Source organism: Scleropages formosus, chromosome 3, assembly GCF_900964775.1.
Source record: "Scleropages formosus chromosome 3, fSclFor1.1, whole genome shotgun sequence".
Taxonomy (NCBI): domain Eukaryota; kingdom Metazoa; phylum Chordata; class Actinopteri; order Osteoglossiformes; family Osteoglossidae; genus Scleropages; species Scleropages formosus.
The window spans coordinates 10258534-10283837 of NC_041808.1; the positions used below are offsets into that span (position 1 = coordinate 10258534).

The 25304-nt window shown below is 43.5% G+C and overlaps 1 protein-coding gene across 1 annotated transcript; it reads right to left on the minus strand.

Annotated features, from left to right (window-relative positions):
- Positions 1-733: 733 nt before the first annotated feature.
- Positions 734-11329, minus strand: kncn (kinocilin). The gene is made up of 5 exons (XM_018734729.2): positions 10967-11329; positions 8589-8657; positions 5099-5170; positions 3354-3444; positions 734-1179 (listed from the first exon to the last, which is right to left on the minus strand). The coding sequence occupies exons 1-5, from the start codon at positions 11229-11231 to the stop codon at positions 1104-1106; spliced, it is 573 nt and encodes a 190-aa protein (XP_018590245.1). The 5' UTR covers positions 11232-11329; the 3' UTR covers positions 734-1103.
- Positions 11330-25304: the final 13975 nt, after the last annotated feature.

Consider the following 25304-nt stretch of genomic DNA (forward strand, 5'->3'; position numbering starts at 1 on the left):
GCCCGTAAGAGATTCTCTCCGTTCTATTTGCAGCTTCAATGACGTTCACTGTCCATAATAAATCAGTGAATGAACTGTATGTTTAAGTTGTTACAAAACCGTTTTACATCATATATTTAAGATTAGGCTTCGGTTGCTTTGGTTGTCTTTGTCTGCCGGTTCTTTCCGAAGGTCCCGTCACTATAAAATAGAGCTAAGGGAAGCTGTATTACTTCCACACTTGAAGTTGCCGAACTAAAATTACAGCCCATTGCTCCGATACTGCAGTGCTGAAGCCAGACTCATCTTCTCCGGCCTGCTGTTGCCATGGCAACTCCCAATTCAAAACTCTTCCTTATTTCCCTATTTGTAACAGTGTTCATTCATGAAACGTGCGCCCGTCTCTTGTAGTGTCATCATGACCACTGCTTTTACAGATCCTGGTTTTGTGTCAAAATGGGACATTGAGCCCCACGACTTCCTTTATCAATTTACCTTCTTTGTCTAATGTTCTGTCTCTTATGTTTGTGGTACCCATCCCCACACTTTCATGAATCAATTATTCACCTTTTTCAAATCAGCTAAGCAGGACAAAAAAAAAAAAAGTTGTCCTCTTTTTCATTTTTAACATTTTTATTTCTAATACTTGCAGTCACATCTATTAACATTTGGAGTAATACCTCCAGTCTGTGATTTTTAACATTTTCCATATGTCTTGCTACAGACATGCAATGACAAATCAAAGTCCCTCTACTGTAGGATGTTCATGATGAAGTTTTTAATGTGCGTCTCAGAGGGGCTGGATCAACACTGGAGGTGGTAATATGGGTTTGATTGCAGACGCTTGATATCCAACACATAACGTTCAAGTGCTCCGCTATAAAGACTTGAATCAAGTGGAAAAAGCAGAGACCCTCAACCAAAGTCAGTTATCCCCTCTGTAATGAGCCTGTGATGAGATAATTAGTTGCCGACTGAAAACAGGAAAAGACAACGCTGTCTGCTTTCAATACAAATCAGATGTAGGGGGATCCCACTATCCGATCTCTAAAATCGGTATCTGCAGAATATCTGTAAGACTGGGAGCACCTCAGAAGAGTGGGAGTACAGGAAGAATTGAAATATTATGGGTTGTCTCGGTCAGGTGAAGGCTGCTTGACCTTCCGCCTGGCAATGATGTCTGGAACATCTGACGAGGGCCTGCGAGAAAGAGAGAGGGAGAGTATAGCGTGAAGTCCGTGCCACCAAACTTTCGGTGCGGTGACTGAAATGATTTTACGAATAATTTTTCAATTAGCCAGCTGGTGGGACTTCGGCGAACTGCCAGCGATTCTTCAAAAACTCCATTAGCCAACAAGTGTAAATGTAGAGGACGCTTGAGTGTTAATGCTGCGTGTTTGCGCCTGTGTGCATGTGTGGAGGGGTATCGCAGTCACTCTTCCGTGGCCGATGGGCACATCTCTCCCCAAACTGTTATGAATGACACATATGAATGGCAGAGGCGGTCTCAGTAACCAAGGAAACAAAATCCACAGCTGTCAACTGGGTACTTGCGCTGAACAGGAATCCTTATTGTGACTTTCTGTAGTTTTCCTTCGGAAATATTACTTGGTTTTACATTTTTATGTAGAAACAAAATTAGACCAAACCAAAAAAGCAATTAATATAATGTTTGAAATTAAAATGATCAAGAAAATTTTTCTTTGTATGGTATGTTATACAAGACATGAAATTAAACTTAAAATACTCTGTAGATGTATTATTATAATATATATATATATATATATATATATATATATATATATATATATATTATATATAGATAAGTTATATTGAAAATAATTTGCACCCAACTTTTACTGGTCACCAGTGTCCTCGGTATTTACCAGTAAAATGAGCCGAGGTCTTAACATCAAACGAAGCCCCAAGTCAAGATCGGAAAATTAATGTCACTAAAATTTTGAGACAAGCAGAAAATCTCATGATCTGAATGCGGTAAATTGAACTGAAGAGAGAAACAATCAGAGCTTCAACAAGGGAGGAAATAATATCAGCAAGGCAATCATGCCAAGACTCATAAATACTGAGTATAATAAACATTTAGCCGTTTCCTAGCAGATCAAAAGGTAGAAAACATAACCTGATTAAGACCCTAATGTGTTCCCCAGAAATACCACGTGAAACATGATTATATATTTCTGCAGAAACAAAATTCACTTTCCATTTCTTTATTATGTTACCGAGTTCATGACTTTACTGCTCTCTCTCTCAATTCTGCGGGAAGTTTTTGACCCCAAATGTCACGATTTTTACATCACTGTTTGTCCACAGGAGATACGAGATGCCTTGCTTGAAAAGTGGGTTTATAGGCGTACGATACTAAGCCGCATTTTTGAATTCCTCCCTACGGATCAAAACAAAATGTGGTTCTTGGTGTTTGGTAGTTCAGAGAAGCGTATCGCGGGCCTTTGGCTATCTTTTATTGAGAACTGCGTGTGTCTCGGGGTGAGTAGTTCCGTCGTTCTCATCCCGTGCAAGGCTGCATCAACAGCACAAAACACCCCTGTTATGTGATGATACTGAGCTTTTAGTTTTGAACTCCAATAAAGAATATTTTGGCCCTTCATTTTTCATTGCATATCCCAGAAAAAAATGTTTAATGGGTAAAGACCTTTTCACGGTGTGGGTTTTGTGCTGGGGATTATCTTTGACCTTCAAATCTTAATTCTTCCTTTATGAGTAATATAAATATACTTGGACAGTGCCTTCAGAAATAAATGAATAATATAATTACAGACAAAGCTAAACAGCACCATGGCCGCAGTGTCGTTTGGTGCTGAAATTGCGCACGCCGTTGCTCAACAGGAATGAAGTCTTGCCAAGTAGACTGAGACAGATATCGAACCACCACCACGACTTTGTGTCATAATTCGGACCGATCCCTTCTACTAGGAGAATCATTCAAATGGGTTAAACGCAATCTGCAGATGGTTACCTCATGTGGTTAAACGTTCTGGCGAAATGAAGCCATCCGGCTCCGGGCCGATTTGAAATTTCCTATCCACTTTCCATCCTAATCCTCTTCTGCCTTCAGCTGCAGTGTACTCAACAGGGCTCTTACTCCACAAGTGTCCTTGACGTTCTTGTTGCTGTATTTTTATTTTTTCCGCATAAAGCAGCTAAATTGCCAAAAACGCATCTAGTAACGGAACACTACGGAGCTAAAATTGGATGCATGCATGATATTTTTTTGTCGTAAAGTACGTGTTTAAAATCGTGCTCTAAAGCCACTGGGTGAATTTGTGAGGAGAAGAAGAAGAGCTTGGTGTTGGAGTTTGTGCTTTGAAAGCTGGGGAGATAGAAGACGATTTTACCCCTCTTCCGGTGATGCTTCGGCTCCCATCGTCTCCTGAAATGTCCCCATTCTGCTCTTTGATCGTTCCAGGTTTAGCTGGCTTTGGGTTGCTGGGGAAAGTTAGCAACGGTAAGCAGAAGCCAGCAAGCCCACCGCAGCACCTACCCCAGGCCTTCAGGCCAAAGAGGGCCCACCAGTGGAGTGGCTAACCCAGGTTTGTCCAAGCCTGAGAGAGCAGGTGCTTGATGTGTAAATAAAATGTAAATGTAAATTATGTAAGTAGCTTAGCATACAAACCTAACATTGAAAGTTGCATAAGAGAAAAGTGTTAGATAAATGGATTAGAGGCAGCTGGTAGTGTAGTGGTTAGAGCTACTGCCTTTGCACCCACAGGTTTGATTCCCACCTCTGACTGTAATATCCTTGAGCAAGGTACCTCCCCTATATTGCTCCAGTAAAATTATCCAGTTGTATAAATGGGTAAGTAATTGTAATTAAATTAACACTATAAGTCATAACACATCAGATTTACATTTATTTGGCAGATGAGTTTTTTCTCCAAAGCAACTTCCAGTGAACTCTAGTGTTACCAGCGCACACATCTTATTCACCAAGGTGACTTACACTGGGTCACTCTTCCTTCCATCAGTGAAACACACTCTCTCTCTCTGTCACTCACACACTATGGGGGGAAACCTGAACCACATGTCTTTGGACTATGGGAGGAAACCAGAGCACCCAGAGGAAACCCACATAGACACTGGGAGAACATGCAGACTCCACACAGACCAAGCAGGGATTGAACCCACATCCTCTTACACCACCCAGGCATTGTGAGACAGCAGCACTACTCACTGTGCCACCCAGATAAATGTAAGTAACAATAATTTATTGACAAGCTTTTCAAGAAGAACGACCAAATGAGCAAAGCTTAAAGCCTCCATTATTCTGATGTGGTTTGTCAGCCTTAATGGCCCTTCCCTTTCAGTGACCATCTCGCAAGCATACAGTGTCCAGTACTACAGTACCATGTTTCTCCGCTTATGGAGTGCACCTGCCGCATGGATGCAGCTACATCTGAGGGTAGCAGATTTCAGCGTTACGGCACTTTCTGTTTGCTGAAACTGGCACTATCTGTGTGGCTTTCGCCTTATCTTGCTTTCCTTTTCTTCAGTTAAACCATTTGTTCTGCATCCTTATCAGACAAACCACTCAGTGGAAACAACACTTCGAGGAAATGGCTTAAATTGGTTTGTCGCTGGTCAGCTTAGTGTGCTCGGGGTTATGGGGGGCAGTGCTTTTTTCTGGAAGCAACGGAAGTACAAGTAATTGAGTTGCTTAGAGGAGTGTTTCAGCAATGGCTTGCAGCACACATTATCTGGTTGCGGCTAAATAAGGTCACAATTTACAGTCACAGCGACGAGCCACCGTCATCCAGGTCGCACCCGGAGTCAGAGAGCCGAGGAAGGGGAACATAGCGGCTCAGTTTCTCTTGTACTTATTCTAGGGACGCCAACTTCAGCACCTGTTTCCCGTGGTGGAAGACCTGTGTCCGTACCTTATGTGTCAGCAAACACGGCCAACTGGCTTTGGTTGAGCTTTGGTTATAGCTTCATAGAGGTGAAGATGAAGGAATGACTGTACCGTTGATGAGCGTAATGTCAAGGACGGTCGGCGCGTTGACCGATAGGAGGAGAAAGTGGGATGTATTGCAAGTTGAGAGAGTATTTTTGGAAAAGAACGGGATGTTTCGAGCGCACTCACCTTCCCGTTTCATCGCCTCAACTGGCTGCTCAGCGGCTAGGTTGGGTGCCATGGGATGAACCCTGACGTTCCCTGAGAAGGAGAGGATGTTACAGCTTGTGAAATTTTGGACAAAGGCTTTTTGGGTTAAAAAAAAAACTGCTTTTGCAAATTCCAGTATAAAGGAAACATTGCAGGTTAAGTAGAGATCAGAAGGCGAAACTGTTCTTGCCTTTTTTCATATGTGTTCATTCACTTTCTGTTTTGAGTTTCCAGATTCTTTGTTAGCATTAAATATGTTGGGACACCAGCTCTCAAGAAATCCATGCCTGATGAGTATACCGCTTGTCCCATACAGGGTCACAGGGAGCCAGAGCCTAACCTGGCAACACAGGGCACAAGGCTGGAGGGGGAGGGGACGCACCCAGGATGGGATGCCAGTCTGTCGCAAGGCACCCCAAATGGGACTCGAACTCCAGGCCCACCGGAGAGCAGGACCTGGTCCAACCCACTGTGCCACTGTGCCACTGCACCCCCCTGCCTGACCAGTAATGAAAGATTAATAATCCTTCCATGCAGTGGCATCCCATGCATGCAGGGCTTCTGGGTACTTTATAATTTTCTATTAAATAAACCGGACAACTTCGTTTCCTCCATCGCCTTGGAAACCATCCATGCGGTCGCTATGAGTCAGCCCCAACCCAACAGCACTTCCATCCATCCTTTAAACAAGCACAAAGTTACATTTGCAAATTGGGCATAGGCCATGCAAATCCTGGACTAAAACGCAAAAGTTCTTCAAACTCTTGCTCGGGTTGTACGTGTATGGGTAGCTAGACGAAGCACTATTTTTCCCGTAAGCTGATATAGTAAATAATTTATATCAAATATGTATTAATTCAACTTCAAGTTCAAGTGCAGCCTGAAAAAGGCTTAGTCATGACAGACATTTAAACTGAGTGCAACTGAGGAGAGAGTTAATGCATATGTGCTTGCATGTGTCTTTTTTAGAATGACTCTACTATGAATTAGCACCCAGGCTAAATAGGTTTGTCTGCGGTGAGAACACCACGAGGACGAACTGGAAGTCCAGACAGAAAGACTTGATCTCAGCACCATCTTAGCTGCGCTGCTAGAGTATTTTCGCAGGTCTCTTGGCCGTGGCTTTTCAGAAGCCAATTCCTTGGGGGCTCCTTGGAGGGAAAATCAACTTTAACCTCTCCCATTACTGCTCTGTAGATCAGCAGTGTCCAGGAATGAGAGAGATCACTTTGTGGGAATCGTTGGAACTGGTTCCGCATCATGGCCAGGTGAGCCTTGTAATCGCCTCCGAAGCTGGGAAACGTGCCCCTGCCGTTCCAAGCCACGGCCGCAAATTCGTGCTATTTCACCTTAGAACTGAACAAGGGTGACAATAAACACGTCTTATTTCTTCCTTGTGAATTCATCGTCAAACGGCAGCTTGCTCGGGACGTTTTTTCCGTGACTGAGTGCTTTAATTTTCTTTTTCTCATTGCTTCTCTTCTTTCAAAGCAGCCTGCTTTATTACTGTGTCCATGAGCGAATCGGGCAAAGTTATTATGCACAAAAAATGTGTCTTGTGCGCACTTGGGTTTTGTATGTCACAGAGCGTCGTGGGGTGTCTGATCGGTGCGTTCCAAAAAGCAGCAGGACCCTGGAGAGCCTTGGAACAAGTACCTGCAGAAGGTCTAGGGGGTGGCGAGAGCTGAGCCAGAATTCTCAAACCAGGGGTCAGGGACTCTGAATGGAATCAATATACGACAAATTCAGACAAGGGCAGGGCCAGGGGCCATGGGCATGTGACTCCTGAAGAAACCCCAAATCCCACACATGAGCATGCTTATATGTTTCTTTGTGTGTGAGCAAGACAGCCTTTGTCTCGGTGTACATGAGTGTGTGTGTGTGTGTGTGTGTGTGTGTGTGTGTGTGTGTGTGTGTGTGTGTGTGTGTGTGTGCGTGTGTCCGTCCATCAGAATACTCAGCCCTGATTAGAATGTCAGACAGCTGGAGGGCAGAACAATTTGCCTTGGCATGTTTTCCATTATAGCTGTTGATTCTTCAGAGCTGCCTGCTGTCAATATTTACACTGCAAGTGGAGACAAAAGCAGCCCAGGGTTCACATGGCAGCCAATTTAAGGGCGCCGCAGCTAAGCAGCCCAGTTTGGCACCTTAAAGGTCTCATAGACCACCATCAGAGAGCACTTACTCCTGTTCTGTTTGCATACTACTACTAGTCTTATTATTATTATTATTATTATTATTATAACCAGGGTATGTGAATTGCAGCCATGCCTATTGAAATACTGAGCAAAAATTAGATGACTTGACAGGAATCGTTTCCTATATATTTTATGCGCATGTCAGCGGTTCCATGAATTTCACACTGATTTTGAAATGTTTGTAGTCTGAATTTCCACATTTGGGAATGAAACAGTTACTGCTAAATTAATTACATTTGATTGCCTGCTGAAGGCTGGAATATGTGTTTACCTTAGTTGGGTGCTGGGAGGAAGGAGAGTGACCCCCGTTATATAGATTACACACATACCGAAACTGCTTGTCCCAAGTGGGGTTGCGGCAAGCCAGAGCCTAACCCAGCAGCATGGGGCGTGAGGCCGGAGGGGGAGGGGACACACCCAGGACAGGACACCAGTCCGTCACAGGGCACCCCAAGCGGCACTCGAACCCCAGACCCACCAGAGAGCAGGCACAGGTCAAACCTACTGTGCCACCACACCCCTGTTACATAATTACTCCACGTGAATTGAAATGAGGACATCTTTTGATACAATGTAACTGTACTCATGTGCAGAGTAATATTAGAGTTCTCTCTTCCTGGGACTTTCTCTCTATGTCATTAATTTCAGATCGTTTCCTCTTCCTCCATTCTTAGCATAGTGTGGTCAGAAACATGGTGTTGCTCTAGGGACTCCATCCATCCAATTTCAAGAATCGCTTGTCTTGAGCAGAGTCGCGGAGAACCAGAGCTTATACCACAAGCATTGGGCGTAAGGGTAAAGGGGGTACACCCTGGATGGAAGGTGTTCCAGGGAATATTTGACAAAAGTGAGAAACTCTGTTCAACTGAATTGGCCATGCTGAATTGCCGTTGGTGTGCATGGGTTTACACTACTATGGACTGGACAATTTCTTTCCAACCTTTGCACCCAGTGATTCAAGCGTAGGTTCTGGACCAGTGAGTGAGTGGGTGACACTGGATTCACCTGGTACGTGTATTCTTGCACCTCTTGTTTTTCACCATCTTAAGTCTGGATCATCAGTATCAACCACAGGCAAAGTGGTTGGTTAATGCAATCTGATTTTAAGCAAAAGAATTTCGTCTTCTTCTTCAACCATTCTTTGGGCACTGGGCAATGTGGCTCCATCCTTAGAACTAGAGTCCATATGGACCCCCGGTGGCCCAGCCTATTTAACATGACTTTTTCATACCAGGTCACATTGAGTTCCACCAGGTTCATGCTGGTCTTACCCAGGGAAGGCAGGATGTGGTTGAAGTTGAGCCAAGCACGTATGAAGGGGTAGACAGAGATGAGGAGCCCTGCAATGAAAATAGTTAAATCTTCAGCCAGCATCTGTAGGAAACACACACACACACGCTGTCTGAAACTGCTTGTCCTGAGTAGGGTCGTAGCAAAACGGAGCCTAACCTGACATCACGGGGCACAATGTTGGAGGGGGAGGGGGAGGGGCACACCCAGGACAGGACACCAGTCCATTGCAAGGCACCCCAAGCAGGACTTGAACCCCAGACCCACCAGAGAGCAGGACCCAGTCAAACCCTCTGTGCCACTGCACCCCTCCCATACCAAACAATTTCACTAAATATTTCGTGATTCCAGTGCACGGTTCCTAAGCTTCCTCACCTTAGCCTCTTGATACACCCACAGCTTCCCATGTCAACAGATCTTTCACAATCAGTTTCTACGTCTTGACAAAATGCTTGTTTGGTTGCTCAAGTTAAAAGCGTGAGTACATTTGTTAGTATTCTGCACATCAATGTACACAACGCGGGCCCTCAGGGGCTGAACACTTCTTGGTTTCATTTGCTTTTCTTTAAATTGGCAACTCATTAATAAGGCCAAGGGTCTTCCGTGATTTGCCTACCTATGCAAATGAGGACTTCAAATAAACAACAGAAATGTGAGGTGGAAATGAAAGAGCAGGCCAATCAAACCCCCGAAGAGATGCTGTAACCCCTGAGGAGTGAAGAATCGCTATTTTCTGTTTACCTGATGATCTTTCCAGGCCAACAGTCACTGACAGCCAGACTGAAATTATTATTATTATAAACTAGTATTACTAAACTGTTGTCCTGATCTCTGTTCAGTTGGTCAAACTTTCGTATCATTGAAGGCGTCGGTAAAAAAATTTGATGATACAGCAAACAAAAAGCAGTCTGAGTCAAAATAATGCATAATGCAAAGTAAAGTTGGTCCTCTCAGTTAAAACGATGTTTTGTTAATACGCATGCATCCTTCCTCTCGTTTGCATTTCAGACTAGGAAAAAGAATTTACATTTTTTTAATGAGCATTTTGCAATGAACAGATGATAGTGACTTTACAGTTTGGAACACAGTAAGAAATACCCTAAGCTGTCAAACCACGAGGTCCTGTTGGGTCATGTGCAGTCAGCCCAGTTCGCTGTGATTTTTGTATGTTGTTGCCTAGTAGAATCATACAGGTGGTTTGAACAGATTAATTAATTAGGTTAATGGTTCGTTTTGAGCTCTGCAATTCCTCGCCTCTTGAAAAATGGCCTCTAACCTTATTTTTTTGTCGGCTGCATTGCACATTTCCACCTCACTGTCTACTCCATGTGACTCAGGCTGAATTTGGGACCAAGATCATTGAAATTCATTGGAGTGGCACTTGCAGAAGCAGCCTGGCCATCGATTTCTTTCCGACGCACACTGGAGCTAGCGGCACTCGGATGCTCAGAAACCCGATACGCCAAGACGGGATGAGGTTGCTCGCGTGAGCCAACGAGCCAGACCGATAGGAAGTCTTCTCGTTGGAAGTCAAGCGAAACATGGCAGATGAAAACAAATATAATTGATTACATGAGCATGGCACAATTTTCATGAGGAATGCATGTAGGAAAGAAGTACCATTGAGTTCTTTTTCTGGTGGAAAACAATTTCTTCCATTCCCAGCAAACTGAATTAGTGTGACACACAAGATCCTTTCAGAACACGAGAGCTCTCCATCGCTATTACCTACCTACGCTCTTAATTTAGAAAGGATGTTCATTTCCTTGCATATTCAGTTTTGACCCGTTTCAACTGTCTGGTCCGAGGGCTGCTATCATGTTTTGACTCCTACGGTCTGATAAAGCCTGTCTAAATTACTCGCTTTCCTTGTCGCTGCCATCCTAAGATTACATACCTGGATCAAATGATCAACAATCTTGTAATGTGCCTGGACGGAAAACGGCACGGGTAGCCGAACTTTCATTCAGACACCCTTCTATTAGGCATCGGCGCATTGCAGCCGGCATGTCAGGTACTTTAGAAACGAGAGTTTGCCCTCTTGCTATTTTCAAAGAGAGCTGATACGCAGAGACCTCAACTCCATCTGTTCCCCTTTCCATTTAAAGCAGCAGCAGAAAACTAAAAAAGTTGTTAAATCAAAACTTTCTTGTTCTACAGTACTTATTTTTCTGCTGTACAACATCATTACCCTCGCGTTACCTTTTTCTCCGTATGCATTTTTACATGTATTGTCATATTCATGTACTCATGTTTTACAAAGCAGCAGGTGCTTTGCTGGTAATGTTTTTCTTAACGAATTTGTACGATTTCCTTTCGTTATCAACGCACATTATGATCCTCTGCGCTTCTCACTCACCCAGACCTCCAGCACCCAGGAAGATGCCCCCCACGGCGTCAACATCACATTCTCTGGACACCCCGATGATGATGCATCCTGCCACGATGCTGAGCAGGGCAGAGCATACTCGCAGGCCGTGGTACTCCCCGATGCTGACAGCATTCATCCAGGAACAATGCGCCCCCGCCTCTGCTGCCGGCCCACCGTGTCCGGGACCCAAAAACGACCGCCGGCACAGGAGACCCGGCTCCCATTCCAGCCGGCGCTGCGCTTCCACCTCCATGATCCTGCATCCTCATGCATCTTTAAACATGTGGATCTGATTTCCACCACCATGTGAGGTTCCTGGATTAGTTGTTCTGGGCCTTGGTCTGCACTTTTGCTCTGTCTGGGCCACACTGAGGATACAAGGACTTGGGCAGCATCGCACCGAGCCAGGTGGCGCAATGACGTCCGCGTGATGAATCATCAGCTGAGGTCAGTTATGGAGGTCTGTAACCAGGCTAAAATTAACATTCCTGTAGAGTGATTGGGCTAGCGTGTAAATACAGTATATTCCATCAGGTAAAGAGAAGAGCTTGGCTGGTTACACCGGGCGGCAGATGCAGCACTGTTGCGGTGCTCGTTCAGAAGCGGGCAAACTAATTCCGCACGTCATGTGTCCCCTAAAGAGGGCGGAAGCTCAGTTGGTGCTTGTTACTGGAGCCCTTGGAGCACCTGCCATTCATCGTTATAGAGATGTCTTGCCCCGGACATGTCCTGCCACCGCCCATCCATGGGAACCTTGACAGCACGAGCCCCCTAGCAGCAGGCATAAACAGGCCCCCGAAAGCAGCCGCTGAGATTTGCAATCGACAGCCAACTTTACTCCCGGGAGGAGAAATGGCCTTCCCAACAAGCTGATCTGTGTTGTCGAGCACTTGCCAATCTCCTAACGCAGACCCTCTCCTTCTTTCCGTCTCTCAGTCTACCTCGAGTTGCAAAGGGCCCGAACAATAGGCTCTGTGTCACCGCGACATTCATTTCGGGATTAGGTAATTCGACAGTTCGTCAGCATACCCAAGCACAATGCCACGATGGCCCAGATCCACGGGAAGCTGACGTTTTCATGTCGTGTCCTTTCAAGTCTCTGCCTGACAACAGAAGGACAAAGGACAGAGCGGCGTCAAAACGTGAAAAGCAGAAATAGGATGCCTTGCCAACGATTCATCACCTCTCCTCATTGTACACACCCTTAGTTCAGATGATGACTGAACAGGGCAGAATACAGTGCTAAAAAGAAGCACCGTTAACGTATATTTTGCAAAGAATTAATGCTTTACTCTTCCTTTGCCTTTAAGCAAAAAAAAAAGAAAAAAGGTCTGCACAGGTGTTTGGGAAATTGGCAAAATACCAGAGCTGCAGAATTGATGCGTCTAACAGAAATTCCTCAATTTCCCTCTTTAAGCAGAATCGCTTACTTTGAAAAAAATAATTTTATACCTTTGAAATTGCATGCTTAGGAATAATATTAAATAGTCCACTCCACAAACTTGACCGGTGGAACGGAAGTGTGTCTTAATTACATTCATTTGGAAAAACTCAAAAAGACCTTTCATTGTGTAAAAAAAAAAAACAGGAATAATGCAAAACAGCGCAGAGGCGTATCCTTCAGAAAACAGCCCAAACACAAAGCTGCGGACCGTGGCGCTGCAGTGACTGCACTTGCGGAAATACCCTCTTTTTAACTTTTGTTTTTTGTGTGCTCCAAACGTAACTTATGTCACCATACGGAATGAACTCGTGCTTTGCATGTCTGCGTTGCTGAACAAAAAAACGTGAGAAACCTGCGGTCACTGTTTCGACTCTACTTGAAGGGAATACGTGCTATCAAGAGCTTTCGATGTGTTGTTCTGTTGGGCCTGTGGCCGTCTGGGAAGGCTCTTAGTTGCTATAGGGATGGGGTAACCATGGCAACTAGCTGAGATGCGGGTGCGTGAGATTTACACCAGAGGAGGCTCACAAATGAAGTTAAAAAGCTGAAGAAAATAAGTAACGGCTCCCCTGTCGGCACACCCGGCGTTCACATGGCCCCGCTTCTTGAATGGTGACTTATTCATTAAATCACTTCCAATACGACCAAAAATTTGTATCAGTTCACAGAATTTAAAAAACTAAAGCGGAATCTTTGTGCATTAGAAGAACCAGCAGTCATATTTCTCAGCTTGAAAGAAAAAAATATTTATAATACTCTATATGCTGTCATATGTACAGATAATAAATATAGGCAATAAATAATAATAAATATAGGCAACTTGGAAAACATATCGACTTGTTACTTGGTGACAGTTTAACCAAAGCAAACAGTGTCTGACCAATTTATACAGGTGGATCATTTCTACTGCATCAATTCAAGGTAAAAATCTGGGACAATGGTACCATAGTAAGGCAGGGAGCGAGACCTGAACCGGGCCACCTTTTCATGACACATCTGAGTACTTCTCTGCTGTGCTTCCTGCCGCTCCATCTAACCCATGGAATTTAAAACAACTTTTTTTGAGTATATTCCACAGTGTGCACCTAAAACGTTCACTTCCTGAAAGCTCCAATATATTGATATTGTTTTCAAACCAAACTACTTCAGATCAGTGTTTATTATTACCAAGTACAGTATAAGTAAATATGCTTACACTTCTTTCATAGTGAGAAAAATGCAAGAAATAGAGGACTAGTTATTTCAGACTGTTGTTCACAATTTTTTTTCTTTTTGCATTTTTATTTGTTCACTTAGCAGATACTTTTCTCCAAAGCAACTTACAAAGGATATTATGTAGGGAAACCAGAGCACCCAAAGACTTACACTGCTAGATACACTACTTACACTGGGTCACTTATCCATACATCAGTGGAACACACTCTCTCTCTCTCACACACTATAGGGGACCTGAACAGCATGTCTTTAGACTGTGTGAGGAAACCAGAGCACCTGGAGGAAACCTACACAGAGAACATGCAAACTCCACACAGAGCAAGCAGGGATCAAACCCACAATCTCTCACACCACCCAGGTGCTGTGAGACAGCAGCGCTACTCACTGTGCCACCATTTACTTTTACCTTTACAGTTGTTCATTTAGCAGACATTTTTCCCCGGAGTGACGCACATCTCAGAGAGCAATTAAAAAAGTGCATCACACAAACAGGAATCACATTTATTAAGCAGACATTTTTCTTCAAAGCAACTTTTAAGCCTCTTACAATTATTGAAACTTTTATACATATGGGTAATTCAATTAATCAGCTTAGAGTAACTACCGTGATCAAAGGTACCGAAGAAGGGAGTGGAACTAAAACCTGGGTCTTTCTGCTCCTAAGGCGGAGGCTCTAACCACTGTACTATATGCTATCATGCATATGCAGGAATATTTTTAGAAATAATATATGAAAAAGAATAAGAATAAGAATGCATTACATCGCTGAAAACTTTCTTGACAACTGATTTCAGTACTCCAGAATGAGAGCATATTATGAACATGCGCAGCCATATCGCAGCTCCACAGTGCTTTGTTAAATAATTCAAGGAGTGACTTTTTCCTTCCTCAAAACCTTTGCAAAGATGGTAGAGACATGATCCTGCATGTAGGAACAATGCATATTGAATGAAGAGCTCTAGTGTTACAGGAGAAAGCTAATGTTCGGTAATGATTGCTTGCTCGTCTCTGTCTGGAGGAGCTTATAATGGGATTTATAGCTCCATATGAAGCCCGGGATCAGTTTCGTTGCTCAGTTTCTGCCACGGTTTTGTGTGCAAATTTGGAAATGTCCATTAAGCAACCAGCTTATTAATAGCACGACTTATTACATTCTTGACACGAAATACGCACTAATAGGGGAACCCTGATACAGTCCAAGGAATAATTCAATGTGTGGGATCCTATGAGGGTAGATCTATAGATCTAACTATAGATCCAGTCATTCGGTGGAGGGAATGAAGAGCCGTATTGAGCTATCCGGCTTCCAGCTGCCTGTTGGAGCGGAAGGTCTGGCAAATGAGAAGCAGGCCCACTTGGTGCTCCTTAATCGCTACGTTCCGACATAAAGGGAAACTCACGCAGCACCTACAAATTGCCTTTGTCGCAAACATTATTGTCTCGCCATTACCAGGCTGCATTTATTGGAGCTACAGAGATGTTCATTGGCCTCGGTGCTCACGATTCCCCCGACGCGGCGGTCCAGAAATGAAAGGTGCTTGTCGTATCAGTCGTCCTCCTGCAAACTGCAAGCCCGCCCCGTTCACATCTCCCCATCAGCATCATTATTGCACAAATCCAAGGTAACGAGAGCACCAGAGCCCTGTGATCTTGCTGCAGGATGAAAAAGAATCGCGCTGTCTGTCGGCACCATTCCGCCTCCCGCTGCTCACAAACAAATGACTGGCTGCATGGAGGACCAGGTTGTACCAGATGGGTTACAAAAACATGTTCTTCCTGCATCCATGGCATTCCCAGGCAACAGAGCCCACACATAGCACCATTGATTCATTTTACATCTATTAACTTACAGTTCAGCAAAATGCACAAGAGCTCAAAGCGTTAGTGAAGTCCATTAGAGATGATGGGCTTTGCCATCAGAGTTGGCGGAGTTGAAGATGTGGTATTGACTAACTCACCGAAACTTGCTCTAACACAGCAGGGACCAGATCGGACCACAAAGAGGGCACAGACAAAGAAAGTGGTGGAAAGAGGCGGGCTTCCGTCGCCGCCGTTCGATTTAATGCAATTCTTAACGCACGGCTGCTCGTGTCTGAATCTAATTATGACTTTTAATTATTGATGGCTTTCGCCTGCAGCCTTAGTCTGCGCTGGAGAGTTTAGGATGTTATACCTGCTGTAACTATTGCAGTTGCAAGGGACTTTCTGTGCTTTTTTTCTGTTAATTTAAAGAATGGCTAAATGTGGAAAATATACGTGGAACCACAATTAGGCGTTATTCACAGTAAGAAGTTATAACGTTGTCTCATGGGTGAAATTGTGGGTCCACGCTGGTGACACAGATTAATGTACTGTGAAATACCACACTAAGTGCACGCCTAGATTTGCATTGCATTTATTCATTTAGCTGATGCTTTTGTCCAAAGCAAGTTACAATTATCACACACACATTGTCTTAAACCGCTTGTCCCATACGGGGTTGCGGGGAGCCGGAACCTAACCTGGCAACACAGGGCATGAGTCTGGAGGGGGAGGGGACACACCCAGGATGGGACGCCAGTCCATCGCAAGGCACCCCAAGGGGGACTTGAACCCCAGACCCACCAGAGAGCATAACCCCAGTCCAACCCACCATGCCACCACACCCCCTCAACTTACAATTATTTACCCATTTAAACAGCTAGGTAATATTTAGCATTGAAATTTAGAGTAAGTACCTTTCTCAAGGGTACTGCAGCTGGAGGTGAGATTCAAACCTGCAATCTTTGGTTCCAGAGGCAGCAGCACTAACCACTATGCTTTTAGATGAATCTGAAAGTCCATGCTAGTAGTATTTTAAGGGTAAACAAGCTTAACCCATGTCAAGCGGAATAATCACAGATCAAAAATACATTAGAAAATCATTTTAACTCCCCATTCAAGCCTTGTATACTTATTCGGTTCATCAGCATAGCCCCATAAGAAAGGCACTAAAAGATCATAATGCTGATCATCACATGCATGGATGGAGTCCAGATGAAAAGCATAATCTTTGGGCTGAAGATGAAGAACATTTAATTTCCCATTCACCAGATCATTGACTGGTCCAGGTTGGGCTGCCATCGGAAGTGCAGACAACCGTCACTTCGCCATCTTCCCTGGCCGTAAAAATCCCAGAGTTTCACCTTTGAGGCTCAAAACCAGCAAAGTCTCTAAAACCAGGTGCCAAGTTTCCTGTGCGGTAGGAGATGTTTCATGGTGTCGCCCTGTTACGTGTGACGGATCCTGAAGCAGTTTGGGGAACTATCCAAAAAATGTCACTTAGTGGACAAATCCTCTGTCCACAAAAACAGAAAGAACAGCAGATGACTTTGATTCTTGTGACAATTTCACTGAAATTATTCTAACCAGAGACAGAGATGCAGCTTTAACAGAGAGAAATGCATTGTTATTTCTAAACGGGGCAGTTTGCTACTTCTGTGAAATCCCTTAAACGCTTTACTGAGTGTTAAACAGCTTAGGGTTATGACTGAGTTGCTAAGCCAAATACAACATTTTTAAGGAATGGCATTCCCTTCAGGGGTGGTACAGTGGGTTGGACCGGGTCCTGCTCTCTGGTGGGTCTGGGGTTCGAGTCCCACTGGGGGTGCCTTCTGATGGACTGGTGGCCCATCCTGGGTGTGTGCCCTCCCCCTCCGGCCTTGACCCCTGTGCTGCTGGGTTAGGCTCTGGTTTGCTGTGACAATGCTTGGGAGAAGTGGGTTCAGATGGTGTGTGTGTGTGTGCTTTCCATTCACTTCTAAGAAAATAAAAGCACAGCTGCCTCTAAATGAGATTATAGAAATTGTACTCGAAATGAATAACATTACCAGAATTTGCTATAAATGTTGATGACAGATATATAACAAAAACTGACTAGAGCTTTTAAAGAAGAACCCATGAAAAAGCAATTTCAAGGAAAAATGTTCTAATTTTTCACTCGCTATATGATTTATTACTCTTGAAACACGACACGAGAAAGATCAGAAACGCAAAGAAATCAGATTTCTATGCAAAGAAGCTGCATGAAAGTAATACGGGAAAAGTGACTAGATCAGCGCCAAAACTCTGCGGGTTGAGTCCCAAGAGGAAAACTATTATTGCTTCAGTGAATATGAAGTTGCACATAAACATGTGATCTTGTATACATGAGTTGCTCAGAATAGAAGCACTTGGCAAGATGAACGTTGTGCAAACTCAGCACAGGAATCCTTCACTGATACCTCCTACAGATGGGGAACACCAAGCCTGCTCGCTGTCTTTTATTCTGATTTATGTCATTTACAATATTTACATTACATTTACATTTATTTAGCAGATACTTTTCTCCAAAGTGATTTCTGATGAACACTATGTAGTGTTATCAGCCCACACACCTTATTCACCATGGTGACTTACACTGCTGGATACACTACTTACAATGGGTCACTCATCCACACATCAGTGCAACACACTCTCTCTCTCTGTCACTCACTCACTAGGGGTGAACCTTAACAGCATGTCTTTGGAGTGTGGGAGGAAACCAGAGCACTCAAAGACTTACACTGCTAGATACACTACTTACACTCTGTCACTCATCCATACATCAGTGGAACACACTCTCTCCGTGTCACTCACACACAGTATCTCTCACTTTTTGTAGCTCTGTGTACAGTATGCTATAGATCTGAAATTCCTGACAAGGTACGATATCCACAACTATAAATGAATGGCGTCTTAAAGGGTAAATAAAGGAATGAAAAGGACCCTAATCCTGTCCCATTCAAAGCAGACCTCACTTGTTCTCTTTCTTCCACGTAATGTACGTATTTCTAGAACAGTCTCCGCTTTTTTTTTTTTTCCCACGTATGATGTCTTTAATTCCAATAAAAAGTATTGTACAAATAAAACATAAAGCCACTTGGGCTTTATTTGAAACGGCAGCAACGCAGTGGCCTTGTTGTGGTGATCTAGCAAGTGTGACAAAATGAATGAGGAAAAGCTGTGATATTTTTTATTGAATACCATGTAACAGTGAGCATAGGTTTTTAGTTGTCATGGGATTCTCAGTTTACTTTTCAAGAGTGACTGTGACTGCGGCTGTTGCCTTGGTACTAAGAATGGTTAGAAAATCACAGCCGTTGCAATGACATGTTCAATGTGGCTTGTTACTCTATACACATTTCTGCAGTATTTCATCATGATACTTTGTTATTCTGTTTATTCACTCTATGTCTTATGGGTTAACTGGGGTAATGAGGCCAGCTAGTATTTCAGTAGAAAAACATAAATTGTAATATTCTACACAGTGGTGCCGGAAAGTTTGTGAACCCTTTAGAAATGTCTCGATTTCTGTATGAATTTGACCTAAAATGTGAACAGATCTTCATCTAAGTCATAAAAATAAAGAAAATCGGATAAAATGTCGAACGGACGCGAGGTTATAGTTCTGCATTCATTTGTTGACCGAAACGATCGCACATTAACCGTCTTTGCTGTGAAAAGTATTCGAACCGCTAAGATCACCAGTTCAGTTAAGGGGATAATTAGAGTCAGGAATGTCAATCAATGGGATCGATAGGTACTTTCTAGCACCACTGTATATGAAAAAACTAAAACCTCTTTAATCATTTCAACCTCCATGAGTTCTAATCCTCATCATACTAAATAATATGAACTTTTTTGTATGCAAAATTAAACTTCTGTATATTCATAACAATAAATAATAAAGTGATTCAAATCTGACTGGTCCATTTAAATTTACAAGAGGATTAATACACAGAGTAACTGCAACTAACACTGACCACTACTTGGGTTATTGTGGTAAATGAGGGTACATAAGCGGTTTACAACCTCCGTCTTCAGTGCGTGGCTTCGGATTGCAAACACAGGGAACGCATCCAAACTCCACGCTCCCTCGGTGTTAATCACTGTGCCGCCATATCAGTGTCTGGTTACAAATGCTTATAAGTTCATTTGTTTCCAAAATTGTTGAATGTATTAAGTCATCATTAACTGTTCGAGAATCCAAGTGGGGGTGTTTGTGGACCAAACACCAAGAATTCAGTTTTTTCAATAAGCAAGTCTGAAAATACTTGTCACTTTATGTCCGTTTTGAAAAGACATTATTACAATGTTTATGCCAACGATAATGACAATTGCAGCTGTCAAGAAGAGAAAACATTTCCAAGGCAGAAAAACCAGCAGACAATGAAAGCCAATCTGTAAAACATGAAGAAAATAAGGCTCTTCCAACAGGAAAAATGAACTTGGGGAGAAATTTGACGGTTTGTGAGTCCAATGGATCAGTAAGAAGAGAACTAGTAGAACCGGTATCAAGAAGAGGAAACAGCCCAGGCAACAACGGTATCTCCGAACCTGGGTTCCCCCGACACTGAGAGCAAACCGTTTTCCGAGACTGAGCAAACGGAACGCTTTTCCCTCGCGTCAAGCAAATACGACTTAGAAAACACATGAGGTGGATTTAGGCCATTTTTACTGGAGCTTACAGATATTTGAACAAGGGTTGCGCTTTTCATTTTGTTTTGACGTAGAACCACGTCTTTCTTCTCACTAGGTGGGGGGGGGGTTAACTTGGGAATTGACCGTCACGAAAAAATGCAATCCCGGCCTCTCGCCGCAACTGCTCGCAAATGAAAAGACACAGAGAGATAGTGCATATATCGTTGGACAGAGGAAGGAGCACCGCATCGAACGAGATATGAACGGCCGCTGCCGGTTCAGCCTGAGCGAGCCGGCAACGTTGCGGAAATGTCCCGCATTTGGCTCGTTATGGAGTTGCCGCACGTTGCACGACATGTCATCACGTTCAAATCACGTCATGGCGTTGATGTCAGCGCCTCGGTTCATCTCTAGAGAGCCGCGCTATCGGACACGTATCGCGCCAGGAAGAAAACCTTCATTTAGACCGAGGCAGGGGGCCCGAAAGGCGGATCATCGAATTAAACGTTTCAAAGATGCCAAACAAACACGACGCAAAGTGCTATCGCGACCGACGAGCTGCAGTAAGTCTTAGTGAGGAAACCGAGGCCTCTGGGATTCGAAAGGCACCGGCCAAGACTCCGGCTCAGCGAAAGCGTGAGCAGCGTGCGCGGGAGGCTGCAAAATCGGCTCGGGCGGCCTCGGAGCCTCAACCACCGACTTCTCGCGCGCCCGACATCGCCGTGCGGCACGAGTCCACGGACGCGGATGCAGCGGCGACCGACCTGATATTTGGCCGAGCGGGTCGGGGCTCACCACCCACGCGTAGTTCTACATAAAGACATGCAGCATAGGAAAGCTATGCACCTGTGATTTTTGATCATTTCACTGCCCCCCGAAGTGTCACCTTGAAGGGCAGGATGTGATCGGACGGCTAGCGTCTCTGTTAATTGACGTCTCACATGGGTTTCTCTCGCTTTCAGCCATAAAAAGACAGATGCTCCACAGAGCTGCTTTTGAGCTTGTTCCAGCCAAACCCACTTTACAAATAACAAGGGGCAAGTTTTTAAACACTTGAAAACTGGTGTTTGCAGTTACTTGACATTAGTCATTTTGTGCAACTCCGTCAGTGTATTAATTTTACAGGAGAAAAAAAAAACTTTTTTTTAAGCGTGTGGATGTCTAGTCTGAGGAGGAATATCTGCGTGCACCACAGCTTTATGAAAGGCTAAGTAATAAATAAAATAAATCAAAATGAAAATGTATTTCATTTCAAAAACTGTGTCAGAAGCCTGCGGGGTTCCTGAATGTTCGTGGATCTCCGAACAGATTTCCCAGGCCGAGCATTTTGACACGGACATCTTCTGCCCCACTTGATGGCCCGCTTTCTTGCCTTGTTTTATATAAGCAAAACAGGGCTTTCGTGATAACACCAAAATTCACACTGTGCTGGAAACAGATTCCCTTTCCATGTAATACAGAACTGAAATCTAAAGAGTATTCAGAGTCTGCCAGCTATTTACCTTTCATTCCTTTGCTTTGTTAACATGGCCAGAATATCGAATTCTTAGCTATCTCCCAGAAGAACAAGTAGGAGGTTGTATTTAAGTTGTTTATGCAAACAATTGAATAAAAAGAATCAGAGGTAAAATCACAGCTTGTTTTGTGGCTGGCTCAGAGCTCATTAGGCAGGGGAAATTTTGTTTTATTAACAGTCGCAATCCCAGCCATGCCTTTGCAGGCAACCATATGCAAAACCAGCAGATTGTACTTTCTTTCTTTCTCACCCCCGGACCTCTGTAGGCTTTAAATTGCTCTTAATTGACCGCATCTGAATGAAATTGGCCTAATGAGACCCTACCGAGCTGCGTTTGTCTAGAGGGCAGTGTAGGTGGCTGTGGCAGGAAATGTGCTTATATCTGTAAGGAAAACTTCAAATGTCAGTCGAGAACATGAATGTTTCAGGTCTTCACCTTTGATCTCTTAGTGTCCCAGATCTATTCATATTGGAAGGCCTGGGATTTCTGTCCATTGCCTACATATGCTATTAGGCATCTGTAGAATGCTGCCAACTACGTTGACATCAGCACCAAAACATCTTCTAAACAATCCACACACGCAGGGTGAAACCCTCTGTCCCAAGCTGGGTCATGGAAAATCGGAGCCTAACCTGGCAATACAGGGTGCAAGGTTAGAGGGGGAGGGGACACCAGGACGGGACAGCAGTCTGCCACATGGCACCCCAAGCAGGACTCGAACCCCAGATCCACCAGAGAGCATGACCCCAGTCCAACCCACTGTGCCACCACACCCTCCTCTAAATAATCCTTCAGGAATGAAGTCTGAAAGATGAAAAAAGACCGTAATTAACACTAACAGTTGCAAACTTAATATTTTTATATCCGTAGGCCTATTCTCCTATGTGTAAAACTTTAGGTACAAGCCAGGAGATGTTTGTTTCGTTTTGTGTTTTTTTCTTATCACAGTGTATTTGGGCAAATGGTGAATTCTATGGGAGCTGCAAATAGTCCCTGGAAGGAGAAAACTGCTCTTTGTGAACCCCTTTGACCAGATAAGAAATGCATTATGTCCCTATGACAAAGTTGGGGTGAGCTCGACAAACTTGGAACTACGATACTTCACCTAATAGTCACGTCTCTTCAGGGAATACAGCAGCCCTGCGGCGGCGAGCAGCAATCGACCAAGGATAAATGGGGGCAATCATGGTACATCTTCCCAAGATGAAGGTGAACAGCTATTTTGCAGAGATTGTCTTTTTCACTCTCAAGTGCAGCGTTTTTATTTTCCCGTTTGTTGATGGAGTGAAACCAAGAACTCCTCCCTAAACACTCGAGGTGGGAGTTCAGCGTTGTGTTTAAATGTGGCCACCCCGGTCCGTTACTTTCCAGTCTCGGCAAGCAACTGTGGAACTCGGCAACTGTGAAAAATTCCCCTCGGTCGTTTATTTTCAGTCCCTCTTATTTTACTTTTCCGTTACTTTGTCTTGCATTCCATGTGTCACAAACTATACATAAGTTTTGTGTATAGTTTTCTGTACATTTTGCTTATGTAAGGTGTAAATGTTCATGGACCATAACTTTAAGATGATGCTCGGATAAGCCTTTACACAGCTACTCCTATAATGTAACGTAAATGTTTGTGTGTCTCAAAATAAAAATTGTAGGAAGGTGATCAAGAATCATCGATATTCTGAGTTTTATGCAGCTACTCGTGTGATGCACATTGATTCATATAGTGGAAAGACACAAACTTACTGTGCTAAAGAATCACATGCCTGCAACTATGTCTCTCTTTCTCCTAATGTAATGCACAAATTGTATTTTCTCTGAGATGTACATCACTTTCGAGAAAAGCGTCTGCTAAATGAATAAATGTAAATCTAAATTCTGGGACTGGTGTTGAGAGCTACATAAACGGAAGGCCCTGCAAGGTCAGGAGACCATGGGCTCTTTTTTACAACCTTTTATTGATGATGGTCTGAAGACATTTCACAGAAACGCAAATTAGACCATGATTGCATCTGGCTCACTAGGGCTAACGCATAAAATCAGAAGGTTTCTGGAATAGAGGGGATGGGAAATATCATCCACTTAATTTAAATATTATTTCTCCTACTCCATCACAATTTTTTAAGTAGGAGTTTCAGCAGGACACTCTTGGTATGAGTGTCATGTCACTGACTATCAGGTATGAGGATCGAAAGATGATAGTGCTAATTAGGAAGTAAAATGGCAGAGATACACTTAGAATTTTATTTGTGCATCAGGCTTTTGTTTTAAAGGTTTCATGATTGTAATATTTTTTGTGTATTACCATGGTACGTTCCAGCTATGAGGGGTCCCGAAGTTCCCAAATTGTCATTATAGGGTTAGTGGGTCACAGGCGAGGTTGCAAATCCTGAAAAGGCTTCAAAAAAACACTGTTAGGTAAGTATTTGTGACCTTCAATTGTTATTCACATCAGGTTGTCTCGCATCTGATGGGTGTAGGTGATTTAGCAAAAATCTGCTGAGCAGCTAAATAATAGTTTCGTTGTCCACAAGCGATTGCTCTCTGATGCAGAACAGCATTTCCCCTAGATCGGTAGACTTTAGGTGTTATCAAGATTGGCAGCCAGTGGAACCAGCAGTGACGTGCGGTGCTGTCGCTGTTATTCCATTGCTACGATGGACCGTTTGCTTAAAACAGAAACCGGACAGCCCAGTAAAACGACACGGGACACGGCAGGCAGCGACAGAGATTTTACTGATGAAAGCTGGTGCTGTACTAAGGCTGTAGTAAAAGACTATATTTTTGCAATCGGAACACCCCACAGCAGAGTGTTTTTGGCAAAGTCTGCTCTGCATTTATCATAGCTGATATATATATTTTGTGACATAGCGGAAATAACCACTTACGTTTAAAAAATTTTTATTTCCTTTAAATAACCACTGTTACACCGTTGTGCTTATATTTTTCTAAACATATTTTTTCGAAACATCAGCATGGCTAATGATCCTGAAATTGTGGTTGATAACAGATGGTCAAGAGGAAGGATTCAATGAGATGGTTCTTTCCTTGGATTAGTGTTTGCACAGATGCTTTAACAGTTTCTGGGGTTAGATTTGCCTTCACATTAATATAGACGGGTTATTAGACCTCAGTTTCAGATCTCAGCGAGACATCCTGCTCCTGCCACAGATTTATGTATCTTTAATGAGGCTGCTTGCAGCTCCAGGCTTCTGGGTCTGAACACTTGTTTACTGATGCTGTCAGATGAGGAAGGATTGTCGGCACACACTGGGATTCTGTTGCTTTCTTCCCAGATTTGTGGGTCACAATTATGCCCCGCGTTTATTTATTTTTTAAAATACTTTTTACTTCCTTATTATTTGCCCTCTCAAATGGTTAATTTATGAGTCAAACTGATGATTCAAATGATTCAAACTGTTTTTTTTTTTTAAACCTTCCGAGAAAGGCATAGTTCTCTATCATCCAATATACGGTTCATACTGGTGTAAATTGATATACTCTTTTTTATTACATCTACATTCATTTGTAAGGAACCCAAATGTATTGTGCAAGGGCTCTGTACCATTTTTGTTAGTTCACAGAGCATCTCAGATCCATGTTCACTGGCCTTTTTTCACAGTAGGGAGGTTTCATGTGGTTGCATTTTCATGTTGTATCACCTAATTTTCCATTCTAATATTTTTCTTGGAAACGATGG